General features: G+C 40.8%; 3 protein-coding genes across 3 annotated transcripts in view; 1 reads left to right on the forward strand and 2 right to left on the reverse strand.

Annotated features, from left to right (window-relative positions):
• The window catches only part of LOC109477938 (acid sphingomyelinase-like phosphodiesterase 3b), an 11,824-nt gene extending 11,403 nt beyond the window's left edge, over positions 1–421 (reverse strand). Inside the window, exon 1 of the mRNA XM_019779400.1 lies at positions 352–421. Coding sequence (XP_019634959.1) covers positions 352–421 — 70 coding nt within the window. The remainder of the gene's footprint in view (positions 1–351) is intronic.
• A 4,392-nt stretch (positions 422–4,813) lies between these two features.
• Positions 4,814–20,398, reverse strand: LOC109477941. The gene is made up of 8 exons (XM_019779403.1): positions 20,230–20,398; positions 12,763–12,963; positions 12,270–12,356; positions 10,140–10,394; positions 8,196–8,360; positions 6,805–6,976; positions 6,203–6,237; positions 4,814–5,531 (listed from the first exon to the last, which is right to left on the reverse strand). The coding sequence occupies exons 2-8, from the start codon at positions 12,940–12,942 to the stop codon at positions 4,815–4,817; spliced, it is 1,611 nt and encodes a 536-aa protein (XP_019634962.1). The 5' UTR covers positions 12,943–12,963; positions 20,230–20,398; the 3' UTR covers position 4,814.
• Positions 20,399–20,933: 535 nt separating this feature from the next.
• The window catches only part of LOC109477939, a 22,912-nt gene continuing 22,025 nt past the window's right edge, over positions 20,934–21,820 (forward strand). The window contains exon 1 of the mRNA XM_019779401.1: positions 20,934–20,951. Within this exon, the coding sequence (XP_019634960.1) occupies positions 20,934–20,951 (18 nt within the window). The remainder of the gene's footprint in view (positions 20,952–21,820) is intronic.

The following is a 21,820-nucleotide window of genomic DNA, read 5'->3' on the forward strand; positions in this document are numbered from 1 at the left end:
ACCAACCCTACCTATGACATCATCGAGTTCAAAGGGGATTCCCCATGCGTTCCTATGTACACGTAGTGCTTCACCTCAGTGTTACTTTACCCCTCCCCAATACTCCTCAGTATTACAAACCTACCGGTCTAGCTTAAGGGTGTTGAACGATGCTTGTGCGATAACAGGTGTTTGGGTGGGAAAAGTTACAACCAATCACGGTACACAATTTATATCAAACATTCATATCTATAACATTACCTCTTTCAACATATCAATCCAGAGAGCCCCGATTCGAAGTACTAGGTACAGATAACAGCCTCAGTCACTGAAATTTCAAGACAGAAACGGTAGACAAACGAGTGCACAAACCGTCAGCGCTGCAGTGTGCAGCCAGGGCCCACAGAAACAGAAGTGTAGTAAGGACTGCAGAGCTCCCCATGGTCGATACGAACCTCTCAGGCTTCAAGCACCACACTGTGAGAGAGCTTCCGGCTGGTTGACCTTTTCAACTTTAACAGGTGTGGCGCGAAAGCTACGTCACTGTGAAAACCACAAGCCCCTCCCGGGTTGATTATTTACATGGATCAGTGAGCAACGGACTCTTATCTAAGGCCACACCAAGTAAATATTATGTATGGATGATGTCCGCGCGCGCATTGATTTTGGCCTGTTCCGAGAAAAAAACCCAAGAAATTCCGCTTCCTGTAAGGCCATGTTGATTTGATTATATGGATGACATCCTCTGGGAACCCCAAAACTGATGCGTGCGTGCGAATAAAAAAAAGTTTTGCAAAAAAAAAAAGTTGCTTTCACTATGAAATCTACGTGGTCATGAAGGTTGAACAAATGGCACAGAATATGTTATGGCGAATAATCTACTCTTCGAATTCATTTCTTTACATTTTTGTCTTTTTTCCTTTGATTTTGGCATTCTACGACATTGGTATCGTTTCTAAATGTTTTCCTTGCAACTTATGGTATATTTTTGCTCATTTAGCAACTGTTTTGCAAGATTTACAGTATGGTTGAAAACTTTTTTTTTTTTGGAAACGGCCGAAAATTCATGCGCGCGCGGATGTCATCCATATAATCAAATCAAGATGGCCTAACTATGACCAAAGAGTCACGACAGTGCTGATTCGTCAGATTGACGTTAAACCCGTAACACGAAAACAGGACAGGACAGTTCCACCTGATTTATTGCTGTTTTGATGATGAATAAAAGACTTCTTGCTTGTTACACTGTGTCACCTCATTCAATTTGTGTCCTAACATTTGTCGTCTCTTAGTATATTTCTAATCTAGGCATCTTGTTTTTAGGGCCCTTCTTGTGTTTTTTTTCGCCCTCTCGCATTAGATTTAGGGTCTCCATCCATAAAATTTACTTGGTGTGGCCTAATCTGATCGCAAACAATAATCAATTATAGTATCCGGTACTCTCCACGCGGATGTTGATGGGGGAAGATCGTTACCTTTTTATATATGGCCCGTTTTTTGGCGCTACCCCCACCCACTTTGGATGGCGTATTGGACCCTCTGGCCAATGGATACTGCCTGGCCAGTTTGAAACTGTCTTGTTGGCAACCTAGGATCTGCTTGGAGATTAGTATCCGGAGGATGTACTCTCAATAGAGGAAAAAACGGAAGGCTACGTCATTATAACATACTTCCCTTTAAATCGACAAAACCTTTGAACCCCCCCGAAAATGTGCTGTCAAACACATAACCGCTTGTGATGCAATCTCCACAGACGTCTAGGGGCTTCTCAGAACCCGCTTATTTCGGATACTGGTTATGTTTCCTTATGGCAGGGTAATAGTGTCAGGTCGGATTTTATATGTCGGCTAAATCCTTCTATTATACAATCAATATGTACATGTTTATCCATGACTATGTGGTGCTTTGCCCGACACTTAACTCAAAAGGCATCACTGTTCCAAACACACGGACTAGTAGGCTACGGCAGTCACACCTACATCTAGTGGGGCAGATAACTGAAATAATCTTTCAAATTGTGATACAAGTACCAAACTTGGTACAAATACTCATGAGACATTACCCTCTTGAAAAAGATTTTACGTCACTTTTTCCTTACTTTAACAGCTTTTTACCACATAAAAATCATGACTGTAGCATGTTTAGAACAGGAGATACAAAGCCCGGAAGGTTGGCTGCAGTACCAAAAAGCGCCGCTAGGGGGCGCCAAAAGTGAAATCAAGTGGCCCGCGTACTTTTTCAAAAGAGTAATGTCTCATGAGTATTTGTACCAAGTTTGGTGCTTGTATCACAATTTGAAAGATTCCTCCAAAATGTGATGTTATCTGCTCCACTAATCACACAGTCCACCTCTACAGCCTCAAAATCCAGACTCATTTGGACCACTTCTTGTTCTTTAGTACTCTTGTTCTGTCTCTGCTTTTGTTGCCACTATATAACTATCGATATCATTTAAATTTTACACCGTCTTATTTCAATTGAACAACCAACGCAACTGGAGAAGGGCATCGTAATGTAACTTTTGCAAGGGTAACGTTGGGTCGGAAGTTTTTAAGAATCATGTTACAGTCGTTCACAATTCAATGTTGTAAACATTAAACAAAATGCCGCCAATCAGTGAATATTGGCAAGTCAGAGCTAGTCGGCCTTTGTAACAGAAATCAAACACGCGCCCTACACTACTTCTAATTTATTTCTTGAAATAAACACTTCGTAGCTTTGACATGTCATGAATACTTATGTGAACTCGACATATCTACTAGAGAAGTAACATTAGCAAAGCAAACGCATGATGTTTACCTTCGGACATGGTCTGCTCTGTTAATTCTTACTCAAACACATGCACATGAAGTACTACTAGTACAAGTATATGGTGACAGGAGCAGAGCAGACTACGAAATTGCAACATTATGTAACCCAACACCAGTCACCATGGTGACATACGTCGACAAATCATGTCATTGGTCAGGTGATAGGTCACTGTTTGGAGAAGAAGAAGAAGAGGAGGAGGAAGAAACTAAGTAAAAACAATATGTTTCCCTTTGGTAAACATAATAACGTGATTGACATGGGAATGTTTATCCACAACGTGCTTTGCCGGATACAGAAAACCCTCTCCAAAATTTAGTGCTCATGACATGAAACAGCATGCCACCGATCAATAAGAATGGATCAGAAACAGCAAGTCCTTGTTAGCCTGGGTAACATCCTATTTGTATGCTGGGGCTCCCATACTCCCCTCCCGAAAAATATTCTTAGGGAGCGAGCCCCGGCATACAAATAAGACCATTTTGATTTGATTATATGGATGACATCCGCGCGCGCATGAATTTTCGGCCGTTTCCAAAAAAAAAAGTTTTCAACCATACTGTAAATCGTACAAAACAGTTGCAATATGAGCAAAAATATACCATAAGTTACAAAAAAAATTAATAAAAACTATACCAATGTCGTAGAATGCCAAAATCAAACGAAAAAAGACGAAATTGTAAAGAAATGAACTTGAAGACTAGATTATTCGCCAAACCATATTCTGTGCCATTTGCTCAATCCTCATGACCACGTAGATTTCATAATGGAAAGAACTTTTTTTTTTGCAAAACTTTTTTGTATTCGCACGCGCGCATCAGTTTTGGGGCTCCCGAAGGATGTCATCCATATAATCAAATCAACATGGCCTAAGATGACACCAAGGCTTTGTAAGCATAAAAAACAAACAAACAAACAAAACACATGTACTCTCACAATTATGAAATAACACCTGTACAAGTGACGCAAGACTTCTCAGATATCACGGTATCTGCCAAGTCTCAAATAGTGGAGCAGATAACATCAAATTTTGGAGGAATCTTTCAAATTGTGATACAAGCACCAAACTTGGTACAAATACTCATGAGACATTACTCTTCTGAAAAAGTACGCGGGCCACTTGGTTTGACTTTTGACGCCCCCTAGCGGCGCTTTTTGGTACTGCAGCCGACCTTCCGGTCTTTGTATCTTCTGTTTTAAACATACCACAGTTATGTGGTAGAAAGCTGTTAAAGTAAGGAAGAAGTGACGTAAATTTGGTGTCTCTAGCAGCTTGCGTTGGAACTGCAGGGGCGTTTGTTACCGGTGCACAATTTGCTCCAAGGACGCTCTTTGGTACTGCAGCCGACCAAAAAGTCCTCTCCTTGGAGCAAATTGTGCACCGGCATAAAACGCCCCTGCAGTTCCAACGCAAGCTGCTAGAGACACCAAATTTACGTCACTTCGCAAGTTTAGAACAGGAGATACAAAGATCACAAGTCAAATCAAGTGGCCCGCGTACTTTGTCAAAAGAGTAATGTCTCATGAGTTTGGTGCTTGTATCACAATTTGAAAGATTTTTTCAGTTATCTGCCCCACTAAAAGTTCAATGGCAACTTGCACGCCCTATTATATAGGGCTTACAATTGGGCACATCAATGGCAAGATATACAAAATGAAACCACTCTTTCTGAAATGTAAACGTATCAAGAAAAATGAAAGATATACAGATTCAAAAATTCCCCAAATCAACTTTTTACCTTCATGTAGCTGCTCGGCATTCTCTACATATATTATATGTACACTTCTACATCAATCCATCTATTAAATACCCATGTAGGAACCAAATTAGCTGACATCCTTAGCAAGTGGTAAAAGCTAGGCAAAAAAACAATAAGAAAATGTTGCATATGCATATTTACACAATTCATAATCTTACACATACAAAAACAATATACCACAAAAGCATATCATTTTCCTGTATACTATACTATATATTTTCAACATGTTATAAGCTATACAATTTTACTTGTGTTTTTCCAAGTCCTTTAGTTTGCCTGAACTGCACGTTCCACAGACGGGTACTCCTGATTGGTTAACGTCGCCGTCTGACCCACCAATCCTGTGCCGTTGCTGCCATTCAAATTTCCCGTTGCCAACGGCACCTCATCAGAAGTACTAGTGACTGCTTCACTGACAGACGGGTAGCTGGGATTGTTCTCAGGCTCTAGAGTTTGACCAATGTGTGAGTTAGCTGCCTGATTTTCGCGTGCGGCCATCGGTTGTGGATTTTGGAATGTTCTTTGAGAGCTGGTGACGGCTGTCTGAACTTCTGGATACCCGGGATTGTTTGGGTGGTCGGGTGGGTACTCAGGAGTGGCCTGTAGGTCATTGCTGACGGTCTCGTTTACGTGAAGGTCGATTGTTACGGATTCCGTCACGGCCCCCTGCTGTTGACTTGCCTGCTGATGACATGAAAGTTCTGTGAGTTGGTCCACAGCCTGTACTGGTACTGTTGTCTGCTCCTGGACCCCAGACACTGGTTGTACCGGCACACTTGTTGGTGTTGTAGGAACCGTGTTGCTCCGCTGGAGAGCGCCGTGCGGACAGGACTGGCTGAGGAGGAGACGAGCCCTGTTCATGTCTCCCGCCAAGTTGCCCTCGGCATCGTAGTGCAGCTTGTCTGCGCTGTCCGGTAGACACGGGTCTGAGCCGGACTCCTCCCTGGACAGCTTCGTGTTGTGCAGTCCCATGGCCAGCTCGCCCTATTATACGAAACGCATGAAGGAATAAAAAATTAACATAAAATAACTGACCACTTTTTAACAAGAGTTCCGAGACTCCATACCTCCATGAAATATGGTCTTGACATGTAAATGTAAATTTCTTCTTTAATTATGCAAATGACCTCTGCATTAACATGATATATGCATCGTGATGTATGTTAACTTATGATTAACTTGTCCCGACAGATGTCCCAAGTATGACATTCTCATCATTCACCATTAAGAAATCATAGAATTTTCGCATTAATAATGCAAATTAGGTCATCATTTGCATATTTAGTATCTGTTGATGTTCCGCGTGACATAGGTTACATACATTACATGTATGAAAGTAATATAATGTAAAACACTGTGATTATATAATTTCCTCATTAATTATGCAAATAAAGTCCTCATTTGCATAATTTACATCTCTCTCTCTCTCTCTCTCAGCTACCTACACACCAAAACCGGCTATATAATAATAAGGAAATAACAGCACTCTGATTTTACTACCGGACATATTCACTCACCCCTGATTCAAATCAATCATATCTATTGTATTTATGGTCCTTCAGTATACTTCCTGGTGATGGTAACTGTATATGCTCTTTCATATATATATATATATATATATATATAAAAGCAGCGAAATATTTTTTTCGACTTACCAGGTTGACTGTATGTGCGCGAGTTTTCTGAAAGTCTGTGGCAAAACACAAGACAGAAGGCAAAATGTCAACAGTTATATATACAGTATTACTTTGTAATAAGATATACAGAGCACCAAGTGTTATGTATATAATATGTTGTAGCATCGCACGTTACAAAAATCCAGCACAATCCAGACGTACATGTACCTTGTACTTTTGCCAGGTTGATTTTTTTTGAATAATAACAAACAATAAAAACAAAAAAATATGGCACATAGTAAATCCCCCATGACCAACCCTATCAAGATTAGTTTTCATGTAACATACTATAAAATCATTATTTTTACACTGATGATATTATAACTTATTGGTTGATATTGTGAAAATTGTTAAGCTCATTTTACGCACGTATTTAGATGTCTATATGTTAACTGTGAAATACTCACTTGTTTAGTTGTCTATTTGTTAACTGTACAATATTTGTTTCTCTGTTTTTAAACACTAGCATACAATTCAGCGCTACTTTTTTAGTTGCGCTGCCACATGCTAGAGATTGTACTCATCGATCAATCAATAAACAATTATTATTATTATTTCATAAAATTGAAATAAGAATATACCTTTTCTTCTTTTTGCTTCGTTTGAATGGTTGAACGCCTCGACTGCGTCGTTCCTTTTCAGCTGCCTTAGATGTTCCATGAGACGCGATGTGGGGTAGTTCGGGTCACTCCTGCCCAGTATCTCCAGAAGCTTCATCGTGGGGCTGCCTGGTGCCACGCACGCGTTCAGTTTCTTTAAAAAAAATAATAAATAAATTTTACGGCTCTCAGTGGCAGATATGAGATGTTGTCACATCGGCGCACCAAATCCGTAAGGTGTTTTTGGCACCTTGACAGACAGATTAGCCTGAGAGGCTCGGTGGGCGTCACTCCACCGTACAGGTGGGGAAGTCGTGTAAAGTGCCTTTCCCAAGGGCACAATGTCGGGCCACGGTGAGTATCGAACCCAGGACCTCTCGGTTCCGAGTCCAACGCTCTAACCGTTGCGCCACCGACGCCACGTGTTCAGTTTCTTATGTAAAAAGAAAGAAAAGTTAGAGAAGAAGAACAGCCAGATTGTCTGGACTTTCGTCAAAGAAATGACTGAGCGGTCATTGTCCTGCCTCTGGACTAAGAGGTTGGGAGTTCGAATCCCGGCTGATGTCGCTCACCCGACATACACGCTACTGTTTAGGGTCACAGTCCTTCGGACGGGACGTTAACCGTGGTCCACTGTTCATTGTGCTTGTCGAAAAGAGCAAGGGGAATTTCCCCGGTACAATGAACCTGTAAATACTGTACATAGCGTCTGTCTTCTCTGTCACGACCAATACAAGATTAGCTCTTCAATGAGGTAAACTGGTTTGAGATCAATTTCTTTCTTTCCTATCACAGGAACTACATTATCCTCATTTACAGTGACACTTACGAGTCCTTGTCATGTTCAAATGTTTTCCAGTTCCTTCACATGTGATTGGTGTCGACCTGTGTTCTCAGTTCATTAAGTTGGAATGCGGTTTATTATTATGACGTAAATCACATATATCACAACAGTCGCAGCCCGAAGGCTGAATTGATGAAGTGATATTACAGAAATCGACTGCAACACATGATTAAAGTGACGCTGAAGAAAAATGTCCTGAGGTTATTTCAGTTAATTATCCAAATAAATTAATTAATGTATATAATTGGTGTCGTTATACTTACATAAAACATAGATAAACAAAGGTACGAAGCATAAACAAATAAAAAAGAAAGCAACTGTAAAACTTAAAATATTACACATAAGGCACATAAGATCTTGTACAATACAAAAAAATTCTCTCACCTAGAGCTTTCGACCAGTCACTGAGAGAACTTTTTTTTGTCTTGGGCCAAACGTTTTAACTCTAATTATGTAACTATAGCTACCAACACAGATGAACTTTCATGATCACATAAGATCTTCATTCATGCAAAAGAAAACTTATTACCGCTGCGAATCCTTCCTGTAAGGTTCCTTCAGCCTCCAGTCTGCCGGCTAGAGCCTGCCAGTCGTCCCGACTGCCGGATGTTCTCAGCACCGGGTCCCTGTCCAGTTTGTCGGCGATGGCCTGTTTCTGCTCCGGGGTCATGCTGCTGATCACGTTTATATTTATCTAAAAGAGAAAATGAACCAGTTAGTAGTATATTCATCAATCAGTGACTCTTTTTTAAAGGGAAAAACACGTACCTCCAAATTTTCGATGTCTACTGTGCATCTTGATCACGGAGTGACCTAGTCTCGCGAGAACACGAGACTAGGTCGAGACTTGTGTGGAGCTTCTGACCTCCCCCGCCTCCTTGCGGGTCAGGGGTAGGTAGGACTTGGGCCCGGGCAGCTCCCAGCCTTCATTGCGATTCATCAATTTGGAGGTACGTGTTTTTACCTTTAAGAAGAGTGATTGATGAATATACCACTAACTGATAATTCTACGCGACTGATGAACCTCTTCAAAGAAACATTGAACTTTATTCCAACACAAGGTTTACAGAGCGATCAAATTTTCGACGACCACTGTCGCCTTCATCAGGATAATTAATGACCAATCACTTCACAACGCAACGTGATCTCGCGAGAGTTACGGTTTACAAACACGTGACCTTATTCACACAAGACTTTACTGATACCTGACGTCAGCAATTGATAAAAAATGCCAGGGAGTTTAGGCGATGAAAGCGACAGTGGTCGTCGAAAATTTGATCGCTCTGTAACCCTTGTCTTGGAATAAAGTTCAATGTTTTAATATGATTACTACCAACACAGATGAACTTTCGTGATAATCTAAGAAAATGAACCAACTTGAAGATTGTTATAGAGAAACATTTTATAAGTTAACATGAAAGTTTATCTGAGTTGGTAAATTAGATAATGAGAATTAAACCGTTCTCAAGCTCAAATATATTTTACTCATCAAAACTCTCCGGAGAGGCGAAAAGGAAGCCATCTACATCAGGGCATACCAACCTTCTCTCAACCGGGACGGGGGGCGGTACCGACTTCCAACGAACTTTGACCCAGTGATGACGTCACACGTGGGAAAAATCACGTGTCTACAGCACTTGCGTCCGAAATCTGATTACGGCCGAGCGACGGTTTAAAATTTTGGTGAGTAAATTTCTTTTGGAGTTGGAGAACAGTTTAATTCTCATTATATAAGTTAATAACACAAAGTACAAAATAACAGACGTCTGTACAGTATTATGAAAACACTACGATCCAGAATGACATACAGCAAAAGAACTCACACAGTTTCAACTCTCTATACAACCATGACATCACAATTCCTGACTGAATTTTACCAATCCCACCCTTACGTTGTTTCAGTGATAGGGTATATTCTACAGTTGGGGGCCGTATGGTTTATAGATTCTTTATTGACACAACAAAAAAGTATGTGTGTAAAAATGTAAAAAGTATGGCAACAAGCAAATTACATGTACAACTCTCAACGCTCTACTCTCCTTGGCAAACTATCCAGGCTCTTAGGACACACCCTAGATTTTATAACTCTTTCTGACAACGCAAAAACTGACCTTTTACTCCGTGGCAGTACCGCATTCTCATCAGTTGTTAACTCCAATATATTATCACTTACCCAAAACTTCATCACCACATCAGAACGTTTTTAAAAGATTTCAATTTTCCCCCTTTGCTATCTATGTACTGTGTCCTCTTTGCCATCATTTATAATTGGGTGGGGAACCGGACCTGCGCTCTTAAATTTCCTGTATTTACTGTTTTTGCCTGTCTTAAAGTTGCGTTTGTTTTTTTCCTTATTATATGTATTTATTTCAGTGGTGCCGTCAACATAAGTGCTTTCCACTTGAGTGCGGCACCACCATGTCCTGTACCTTTTTCTATGTGAATGAATAAAAAAAAATTACATGTAACCCACCTCCTCCATGACAGTCGATGTTCCAACTCTCGCCACCGTCCCGTCTGCGGTGATGACGATGCACGTCCTCATCAGCACGTCTCCGATGTTGCCAGTCTGGCTGGCCAGCGTCCTCAGGTCCCGGAAGTACTGGTCGGTAAACGCCGCCCGGTAGTCCCTCTCCGGGACGTGCGAATTCTGCAGTCTGATGACGTTTCGGACGTTGTCATATTTGGTAAACTTCAAGGACAGGGTTCCGGGTTTGGATTGCCCCACCTGCACAAACATATAGCAGTGCTATCAGATTCTACAACAAGAAATGCTTTTCAAAAACCTGGCTGGGGGGGGGGGTCTTAATGTGGGAATGGCTGGTTGTTTTAGCCTTCGGACTACCACGACAGAACCACCAGAAACAGAGACAACAAGAGTTCCACGATCTCATACCTTCGCCAAATGATGTTAACCCTTGCGGTTGAAGAATTATACAATTTTAATAATTGATTTTGCAAATAAGATCCTCATTTGCAAGGGTTATATCAGTTGATCATATTCTCCACCCAATGACAGTCTTATCTTAACAAAAAGGCTATTGTAGCACTTCCTCATAAATTATGCAAATGAGGTCATGATTTGAATAAATTATGTTTATTGATGTTCGCCTTCACTTAACTTCCAAATGTGGCAAGTATGAAATTCCCAGCAGTTACAACCATGAAATTATAAAAATTTCCCATTAATTATGCAAATTAGGTATTTATTTACATAATCTATATCCTCAGATTTTTTCATTCTCAATTACATGTCACAAGTGTTTCATAGTCCTATTATCGAACAAAGCAGAGTTTTAGAATTTCCTCATTAATTATGCAAATTAGCTCCTGATTTGCATAATTATCATTTGATTATGTCAAGCATCACTTCAGCTACCTACATACCAAAAATCACGTCAATCCGTCAACCGGTTACTTAGTTATCATCCTTCGAAAATTTTTCAACAAATGCTCCTGCAGTTCCAGAACAAGCCGCTAGGGGGCCCAAACTCATGTCACTTCTTCCCTACCTCATGAGCTATCTACCAACCAAAATTCGTGACCCTAGCATGTCCAGATCGCGAGATATCAAAACCGGAAGTTCTGCTGCAGTACCAACAGAAGCCGCCAGGGGGCCCAAAATCTAATCATTTCTAGGTCTCATCAAGACCTACCCACCTACCAAGTTTCATGACAATGCATACTAAGCTTCTTGAGTTATGCTGTTCACAAACAGACAGACAGACAGACGGACAAACGCTACTGAAAACATAACCTTCTTGGCGAAGGTAAATATAGACCAATCCAATGCAGGACTGACTGACTCAGGAACTCCCCCATAACTTAAAGTGTTCGCCTTTTAAATGCTTGATCGAATAGTTAATGTTTAAAACTTTCCGTTTAAAACTTTTAGTATAAAACTTTCCGTTTTATACTCGTATTATGGTACAAATGTTAAATTTTATCATACACCAACGTTATATTTATATATAATAATTGACCCTATGTTTTATCTTAATACGAGCTCTGAAAATGTTTGTAACGAATCCGCAATTCAGCCCGCGGGGGAAACGTTGCAACAGCCCAGGGCTACACGTAGATAAAACAGGACAAGTCGATAGGTGTAATGTAGTCAGCTGCCGCCGCGCCGCGTGCCTGCGAAGCTGGTGTGTTACGCCGAAGGGCGGTTATACCGGCTACACAGATACAGATACAGGAGTGCTAGACAGGCCTACAGGACAGAACGGACATAACACTGAGGCGAATGTGCAAATTACTTCTAGCCTCCCAACCACCCAACCATTGAACATAATCATCCCCAGCAAAAATCGTTACTCATACATATCATAGCCACAATCATGCGCACAGTATGAAAGCATTGGTTCTTACTTAGCCCTGGGAACTCAAAGTTCTTTTTCGTTTTTGCTTTTTCACTTTAAGTAAATTGTCACTGGGTACTGAATGGAACAGGAAAGATACTTAAGTCTAGAGAAAAATTGAAATTGGATCGGTTGCTCCGTAATGTAGTACTGTGTTTGTGACTTACCACTTAATTGGGCATGGGAACCACGTATTGTGTCTCAAATTAAATCTGTAAAGAGACAAAACTGCATCAGCTTACCTGGAAGAACATGTCCCCTGCCTCGAAAGGTACATCGGGAGAAACCAGGTGAACCAGTCGGTACTTTGACGTGCAGAGAGGGAACCCCTGAGCACAGAGGAAAACATCAGAGAATGTGAAATTTGAAAACAGCTTAATCCTACCAGTAACTTGGATGCCAGACTTTTCCCAGGACAAATGCATACACACAGGCCCTGAGAAGCTAGCCTGGTTACCGGGGTCTTTGGAGGGGATAAAGACTCGGAAGCTAAAATAGATTTGGTATCTGGTGGCGAGGCTACTGAGAAGCAGGGTCTAGTTAGATTCTATGAGGGCGTGTGGTGAAATTTCGTCGGGGACAAGTCTGGAGCTAGCCTGTATACTGGCCCTGGCAACCGTCTGGCACCCAGGCTATTTTACTAAATGTCTAGATCTATTTTGTTTGAAATCGGAACAAAGTAGAATACTGCTTCGAAGGTTACATATTCATATATACTAAAACAAGGCTTCTTACCTGGTTCCGCAACGTTGTCAACAGCTGCAATGTTGGCTCTACAAAACGTTCTCTGAAGTCGTCCACGTTGCCGTTGTATTTTGTCTGCAGTACCTGCCTCAGACCCTCTTCTGTTCCCCTGTACTTGGCGCTGTACTTGCCAAAGCAAGCCTGTATGAGACCCTTACACATGTCTGCCATCGCTGGGTCCATCGTCTGTCACTGTGGGTAATTATATAAGGCAAACATCATTAACATTTCAAAAGCCTTTAGGTTTGCTTCAGCTCTGATATTACGTTGTCTTTGTCTACAACTGTTAGTGGAGCAGATAACATCAAATTTTGGAGGAATCTTTCAAATTGTGATACAAGCACCAAACTTGGTACAAATACTCATGACACATTACTCTTTTGAAAAAGTACGCGGGCCACTTGATTTGACTTTTGGCTTCAAGGGCGCTTTTATTGCTTCGGAAGGTCGGCTGCAGTACCAAAAAGCTCCTGCAGTTTTAACGCAAGCAGCTAGAGACACTAAATTTACGTCACTTCTTCCTTACTTTAACAGCTTTCTACCACATAAAAATCATGACTGTAGCATGAACAGGAGATACAAAGCCCGGAAGGTCGGCTGCAGTACCAAAAGTCAAATCAAGTGGCCCGCGTACTCTTTCAAAAGAGTAATGTGTCATGAGTATTTGTACCAAGTTTGGTGCTTGTATCACAATTTGAAAGATTATTTCAGTTATCTGCCCCACTATTTATGGACAGACAGACTGCACATACGGCCTGAGTGAGTGATACGTGGTGTACATGTAACAGCTGTTTGGTATCTTTTTTATATCCGAAGGATTACTAAGGAGTGCTGTAATCATAAGGGGTAAATCTTTACTGCAGTTTGCGTTAATGATAATCGATAAGCGTTAATGATAACGCTGATACTGGTCGATGTCAGGAAGTCGTTGTTTTAATTCACTTTCAGACATAACATCCGTTCTCAACCCTCTAAGCCCGGCCCTTTGGCAAGTAAAATCAGATCCATGTGGCAGTCACTGCAGATAAAATCGGGAACACGTACTAGTGTGTGATATTAAATTAGGCCATTTAGTAAATTTTATGGATGACGTCCGCGCGCGCACTGATTTTGGCCTGTTCCTAGAAAAAAACCCAAGAAATTCCGCTTCCTGTGACTATGACCAAAGAGTCACGACAGTGCCAAAAATCGTCAGATTGACCTGAAACCCGTAACGCGAAAACAGGACAGGACGACAACTGCTGTTCCACCTGATTTAGTGCTGTTTTGATGATGAATAAAAGACTTCTTGCTTGTTACACTGTGTCACCTCATTCAATTTGTGTCCTAACATTTGTCGTCTCTTAGTATATTTCTAATCTAGGCATCTTGTTTTTTAGGGCCCTTCTTGTTTTTTTTCGCCCTCTCGCATTAGATTTAGGGTCTCCAAAGGACGTCATCCATAAAATTACCTTATCTATATTATTGCTAAAGTCTCCCAACCCATTTATTTTTCAAAGAGTCAGACAATTCATCTCCCACTGCCTCCTGAGAAGAAGTCAAACCCCCTAATAGTTTAATAGGATAGAATAGAATAGAATCGATTAGAATAGCAGTTACCTTGTTCCTCTTACCTGTTCATATATTGCATATCTACTGTTTATCCTGTATGTATACCAACGTTATTAGATTTAAGTAGAGATAGTAGGTTTGATAAGTATATCGTACACGTAGAACTTCATGTTAGCAAATAGTCTTATATCACCACATTTTTCTTGTCAATGTCTGTTTGCAATTAGCCCTCGGGCATGAATTTGCCACAAACAACAACTATTAAAAACCTTATGATTTCTCGATCATGAACGATATACGATATATGACCTGCGGGCGACAAATATCACGTAAATAAGGGACCTTTGCTGATGAGTGCAGAAAGGATCGTTACGCCATGTTGATTTGATTATATGGATGACATCCTCCGGGAACCCCAAAACTGATGCGCCCGTGCGAATAAAAAAAAAGTTTTGCAAAAAAAAAGTTGCTTTCACTATGAAATATACGTGGTCATGAAGGTTGAAGAAATGGCACAGGATATGTTATGGCGAATAATCTACTCCTCGAATTCATTTCTTTACATTTTTGTCTTTTTTCCTTTGATTTTGGCATTCTACGACATTGGTATCGTTTCTAAATGTTTTCCTTGCAACTTATGGTATATTTTTGCTCATTTAGCAACTGTTTTGCACGATTTACAGTATTTTTTTTTTTTGAAAGATCTCTTCTAAATTATGTACATTTGTTGGAGGGACATACAGTCTTGCTACATATTTCTTATACAAGATTTTGTTTGTTACTTTCTGTATGTCTATTTCCTGTGTTTGTTCGTTAATATTACATACAGACATACTGTCAGGCTCTTTCAAGGTCGTTTTCCAACTCGTGGGGATGGATTCACGCAGCCCATAATATCTTAGGAGCTCTGATGCATTCAAGGAAATTGAATATTTTTTTCTTAAATCTTCAGGAGTTAAAATGTTACCATGTTCATCGGCTATGTCCTGAATTGTTTTTATTCCCTCTTCAAACAACTTTTTCCAGAAAATCGATTTACAGTTTTGTACTATGTATTGATTGTTCCAAAGAAATTCATGTCTTATTTCCTCCTTAGTTTGTGGGCGGTGTGAATTTAACTCCTCCCATGCTTCTAACATGCTTACATAAAAAGAAGGCATGTTCTTAACATTCAATGCTTTAACTGAGAAATTGCACTTTAATAAAAAAGTTCCCCCAAAGCAGTGGAAGTGATATTCTAATACATTTGTTGTGTATATTCTCTTTATCCAGCTGGCGTTCAGTGCCTTTAACATGCAAGTAAAATTCATCATATTTAAGCCACCTTGTTCCCTGTTTCCCATTAGGGTTGACAACTTGACCTTTGGTGATTTGTTATTCCATATAAACTTCAGTCCTATTGAATTGACTTTCTTATCAAAGTCTTCTGGGGCTTTGAGTACTGAACAATTATATATTAGTTTGGATACAGCTAGTGACTTAAATACGAGGATTTTTCCTATTAAAGTTAAATCTCTTCCTGACCAAATATTTAACAAGTTTCTCATTTTCTTCAACTTTTCATCAAAGTCCAGTTCTTCGCATTTCTTTCTGTCATAGGAGAAATGGACCCCAAGACATTTGATTGGCTTGCTTGGCCAGTGGACACCTAGAGGTGTGTCCTTTCTGTCCTTATTTGTACCCAGCCACATGGCTTCTGTTTTTTTCTTACTAACTTGAAGTCCTGAGCAATATTCAAACGTTTCTAAGACTGACAGAGCATTTTTCGCTGACTCAACTCCATTTGTCAAGATTGTGGTGTCGTTAGCGTACATTAGGTTTTTTTGTTAGCTGTTTGCTTATGATAATTCCGCCAATTCTTTCGTCTGATCGTATTTTATTGGCGAGTGGTTCAAGTCCTATTATGAAGAGTAGGCCCGAAAGGGGGTCTCCCTGTCTTACTCCTCTTTCAAGACTAAACCATTCAGAAATAAAGTCATTATTTATAACACAGCTACAAGCGTTTTTATACAGTACCGTCGGTACGATTTACAGTATGGTTGAAAACTTTTTTTTTTTGGAAACGGCCGAAAATTCATGCGCGCGCGGATGTCATCCATATAATCAAATCAACATGGCCTTACTTGCTAAACATTTCTGCAATGTTTTGTTTGGTTTTCGGTCAACAGGTTCGAATTTTTTTCTACAACTGTCGAAGGTTTTTCCGCCAAATGTCTTGCGGACATATATTCAATAAATATATATTTTTGTATTTTAAGCTTTTTGAAAATACCATACTATGACTACTCTCGACCCTCTCGATCATTGCAGATATTTTTTTTTAATTTACTCCGAAACATGTAATACAAGACGTGGTGACGGCACACTCAAGTTTTTTCAACTTATATTAATGCCGACACCAACACAGGGACAGTACAATACTCATTTACACCTGAGCGAAGTGAGGAAAGTCGTGTAAAGTGCCTTTCCCAAGGCACAAGATCGGTGGCATGTCAGGACTCGAACCCGGGGCCTCTGGTTCCGAGTCGAGAACGCTGCCGCTGCGCCACACGACCCCACATTGCAGATATGTTTTCTAAACTATACTATATTATACTGCACATTGCACATTATGCTTCTTGTATATATATTTTTGTATTTCAGCTTTGGAAAATACTATCAGTCAGTCTAAAGAGACCATGACTTGCACTGCTCAAAAATGGCATATTACAGTTTCTTCAGCTTTTGAAAATACCCATACATACTTCAAAATTGGGAGAACAAAACCCTCCCCAGTCTGTCCCATATATATACACGGACATAACAGGTGCCGATTTTCTGGGTCAGGCAGGGCAAAACCATTTCCGGGGAGGGGCGTAAGTTTTTTTTATCTCAGCCAGACAAGCATTGACAGGTGGTCAGACTGGGAGAATTAGACAAGGGTGCTTATGAGCTGCCAGCATATAGATAAGGCCACACCAAGTAAATTTTATGGATGACGTCCGCGCGCGCATTGATTTTGGCATGTTCCTAGAAAAAAAACAAGAAATTCCGCTTCCTGTAAGGCCATGTTGATTTGATTATATGGATGACATCCATGCGCGCATGAATTTTCGGCCGTTTCCAAAAAAAAAAAAAAATGTTTTCAACCATACTGTAAATCGTGCAAAACAGTTGCTAAATGAGCAAAAATATACCATATGTTGCAAGGAAAACATTTAGAAACGATACCAATGTCGTAGAATGCCAAAATCAAAGGAAAAAAGACAAAAATGTAAAGAAATGAATTCGAAGAGTAGATTATTCGCCATAACATATTCTGTGCCATTTGTTCAACCTTCATGACCACGTAGATTTCATACTGAAAGCAACTTTTTTTTTTTGCAAAACTTTTTTTTTATTCGCACGCGCGCATCAGTTTTGGGGTTCCCAGAGGATGTCATCCATATAATCAAATCAACATGGTCTAACTATGACCAAAGAGTCACGACAGTGCCACAAATCGTTAGATTGACGTGAACCCCGTAACGCGAAATGGGTAAAGAGCACATGCTTTGTTTCAGCAGGCCTGCAAAAATGTGATGAAAGAAACAGGACAGGACGATAAACGACTTCTTGCTTGTTACACTGTGTCACCTCATTCAATTTGTGTCCTAACATTTGTCGTCTCTAAGTATATTTCTAATCTAGGCATCTTGTTTTTCAGGGCCTTTCTTGTTTTGTTTTTGCCCTCTCGCATTAGATTTTGGGTCTCCAAAGGACGTCATCCATAAAATTTACTTGGTGTGGCCTAAGGCCTAAATAAACAAAATCTACATGAAAGTAGTAAGTACATGAAAGTCTGACCATTACCATAATGAAACATGTACGTGTCACTCTTTGTCTTAAGGGGAGATGTAGAGAATAGCATTTTTCAACCGTTGGAAAAACATGCACGCTTCATTTCCGGCGATTTTCTCTCTTTTTTGAATGAATGAAGACTTATTTTTGTCACCGTTATATTAAATAATAGATTTGATTGAAGCATGACTTATAAACAGAGCATGCTTTTGTGTAGCCTCTACCAGGCACCGCGGATCGCTGGAAAAATAGTAGAAATTGGCCGAAATAAAGGGATAGTATACCAGAGAAGATCCAGGGCCATAGGCGCCATTGGATCCAGGGCTCCAATTTGCGACCCACGGAGCTTCTATGGCCCTGGATCTTCTCTGGCATACTATCCCTTTATTTCGGCCAATTTCTACTATTTTCCAGCGATCCGCGGTGCCTGGTAGAGGCTAGCTTTTGTGTACATTTAGACTACAAGCCATTGTAAAATTGCACACTTTGGCAAGCATAACACATTTCCCCCGCATGTATGGTCACAGTTGGTATGAACACAAACAAGTCATGTGTATGGTTAAACAACCATGGATATGGAATGTTAGATAGGCCTTATACATTGTCAGTTCCCTAGCGTAACGTTTTAAATGGCAATTTGCAATTAGTCCCTTGTGACATTAAACATTGACAAATGGCGAGATTTCTTGTGCGCTTTACCTTGGTGGAATAAAATTTTCACACCAATACATAATTTAGCTGCTCTAAGGTAAGATTGCGTGTACTTGTATATACGGCAAATACAATACTACATATGCAACTACAACTGATAACAAGCGTAGAACGCACTACAAGCCCTTACCTTTAGTCCCAGTACACCGCCAACAAACTAACCACTCTCACAGTCGAGAATTTCCTCTTGAATTGACCCCCTAGCTTTCCGACTGGATTCACCGACGTGTAACTAAAAACCACGTCGGTAACTTTTATCCTAACCAAAAAGCGGAAGTTGTGAAAGTGCCAAATGCTATATTTAAATCGTATGCATACATATGTCTGTGACAGGATATTACATCATACCCGGATGGGCGGATGGCCGCAGTCAATAAGGCACCGTTTTCAAGTAATTATTTCGTGGAAAACGGAAGTGTTATAACATAACGGTCCCTTTGGTGAACCCTAAAGCATGTTAGATAAGGTTGTTTTTTTTATTCCAACATGTAATCACCAGACGTGGTGACGGCACACTCAAGTTTTATCAACTTATATTAATGCCGCCACCAACATAGAGGACAAATATATGACAGGGCAATACTCATTTACACCTGAGCGAAGTGAGGAAAGTCGTGTTAAGTGCCTTTCCCAAGGGCACAAGATCGGTGGCATGTCAGGACTCGAACCCGGGACCTCAGGGTTCCGAGTCGCGCACTCTGCCGCTACGCCACACGACCCCACAAGTTTAGGTTAGGTTTCAAGTCTATGTACTCCATTTACATCCCATAGATTAATGGCGGGTCAAAAACACAGATTTAATTTGGATCCTTAATCTGAACATAACAAACATGTTAGACACTTGCATGTAATCATGGGGACGTATTTTTAAGCAGGTGTTACGGGAGGATTATTCACCAATTTCACACTTTTGTTGGAATTAGAGAAAATGACGTACCTTCTATCGTTCCACCTTCTACCGAAGACTCTCCTACTCGCACTCCTCGCATGCATTACCGAGTAGGTGAGTCTTCGACTTCGGTAGAAGGTGGAACGATAGAAGGTACGTCATTTTCTCTAATTCCAACAAAAATGCAATTATGGCATGTGTTTTATACTAGATAAATAATTCAAAACATTAGTTGACCAGTTTGTCGATAGAATTTGTTGGAAATATTACATCGAGGAAGGGGGAGGGGGGATGGTTACGTCATATCCCTGCATATCCGTGACCGTTACTAGGCATTATGGGAAGTGTGAAATTGGTGAATAGGATATCCTCTAAATATACCCCCCCCCTCCCATTTTAGTAGTTGCACTAGTAGTAGCACTAACAAAACGAGGCATTACGTCACGATTTATCTAATCCCTCCCGGCTAAAGATCATTGCAGACGTACCTTAAGTTCCCAGGAACAGTTACCTAGCCCCCGTGACGACTTGTAAACAGCCGCGTAAACGCCGTACCCTGCCCGTCACTCTGTCTGTCAACACTTCCACGAACGAAACCTCGACGGGCTGTTTCTGAGACGGCACGCAGGCACTGGCGATAGTGAAACCTTTACCCCCGTGAGTGACTGAGTGTGAGTCAGCGCATTGGAATGAGGGGGCGTCCAACGTACGGAAAGTCCCACTGAAACCATTCAGTACAAAACAATCATGGCTTTCACGGGGACAAATCATTGTTGGTAGGGAGAAGGGGCTGAAAACACTGTGACCCACAACATGCTATAGTGTGTCCTTGGGTACGTATCAGATGATTAATGTACAATCGGTAAACAATTAACTGGTGAACAGAAAACAATTATCTAAACGTCGAAGTACATATTTTGACAGTTGAGTTTAGAAAACAGTACTATAATTATTTTTTCCATGAAATATAGAGAAAGGGCAGTGCCATTCTTTGATTGTTTGTTTTACCCTGCAAGTAATTACCTATATAACGTTTCTTGACAGGACAAATAAAGCCATAGGTACACCCCCGTAAATAAGGATATTTGGACTGTCCAACCCACTACAGAGTTCACAATCCTATCGATATTGTTTAGCGACTGGTCCGTGCAGTAGATAGCATCAACCAGCAAACTGGAACACTTATAACATCATGAGCTCACCTGGCCAGGTGAACCAGGGTCTTCTGGCGGCCCTCCGCGTCTTGAGAGAAGCCCTTAAAGGAGGAGAAAACTGGTCCTGTTCCTCGGAGAAAAGATTTCGGCTCTGCCACAGCCGGCGACGCTCGGTGACTGGTGGACCAGCGTTCAGGTAAAGCTGGGTCTGCTTAGGTTTTCTCGTGAAATGTACGAAATAAACTCCCTCAGTGGAATAAAATGACCACAATTCAGACAAATATCTCGTTAAAGCCTTTGAGCTGCGTGATTTGCCTCTGTAAAAGTCTCCACAGTACGATATCACGTCCCAAAGTTCACAACTGTACATATATGCATGTAACTTCCGGGTTCAAATTGTACGGTCGTTTTACGTGCAACAACGCCGACTGGCGTCAGTGATTATATTTGCAGTTACAAGGAATACGGCGATGAAGGTTATACATCCAGGTAGTAAGATACGCCAAAAAGCAGTTAGGCCACACAGTCTTAATTTTATGGATGACATCATCTGAAGACCCCCAAATTAGTGCGCGAGGGCGAATAAAATAAATTCCGGCCAAAAATAAAAATGCTACCAAACCACAGGAATACAAAGCTGGTATTGTGAATTTGTACATAGCAACGTCTACGACAAGCCGGCACATGCTGGCTTTTTGCGGAGTTTATGAATCGGCACTGTACGTATGTACTGAGTTCTTGAGTCGTGGAGCTTCGGTAGCCTGGGTGCCCGGCTCCGTATTGTCGCTAAGGCCACGCCGATTTAATTTTATGGATGACATCCTCCGAAGACCCCCAAAATAGTGCGCGCGGGCGAATAAAAAAAAATGCTACTAAACCACAGGAATACAAAGCTGGTATTGTGAATTTGCGGCAGTATTTAGCG

This window comes from Branchiostoma belcheri, unplaced genomic scaffold (genome assembly GCF_001625305.1).
Source record: "Branchiostoma belcheri isolate BF01 breed outbred unplaced genomic scaffold, Haploidv18h27 scaffold413, whole genome shotgun sequence".
In the NCBI taxonomy this organism is placed as follows: domain Eukaryota; kingdom Metazoa; phylum Chordata; class Leptocardii; order Amphioxiformes; family Branchiostomatidae; genus Branchiostoma; species Branchiostoma belcheri.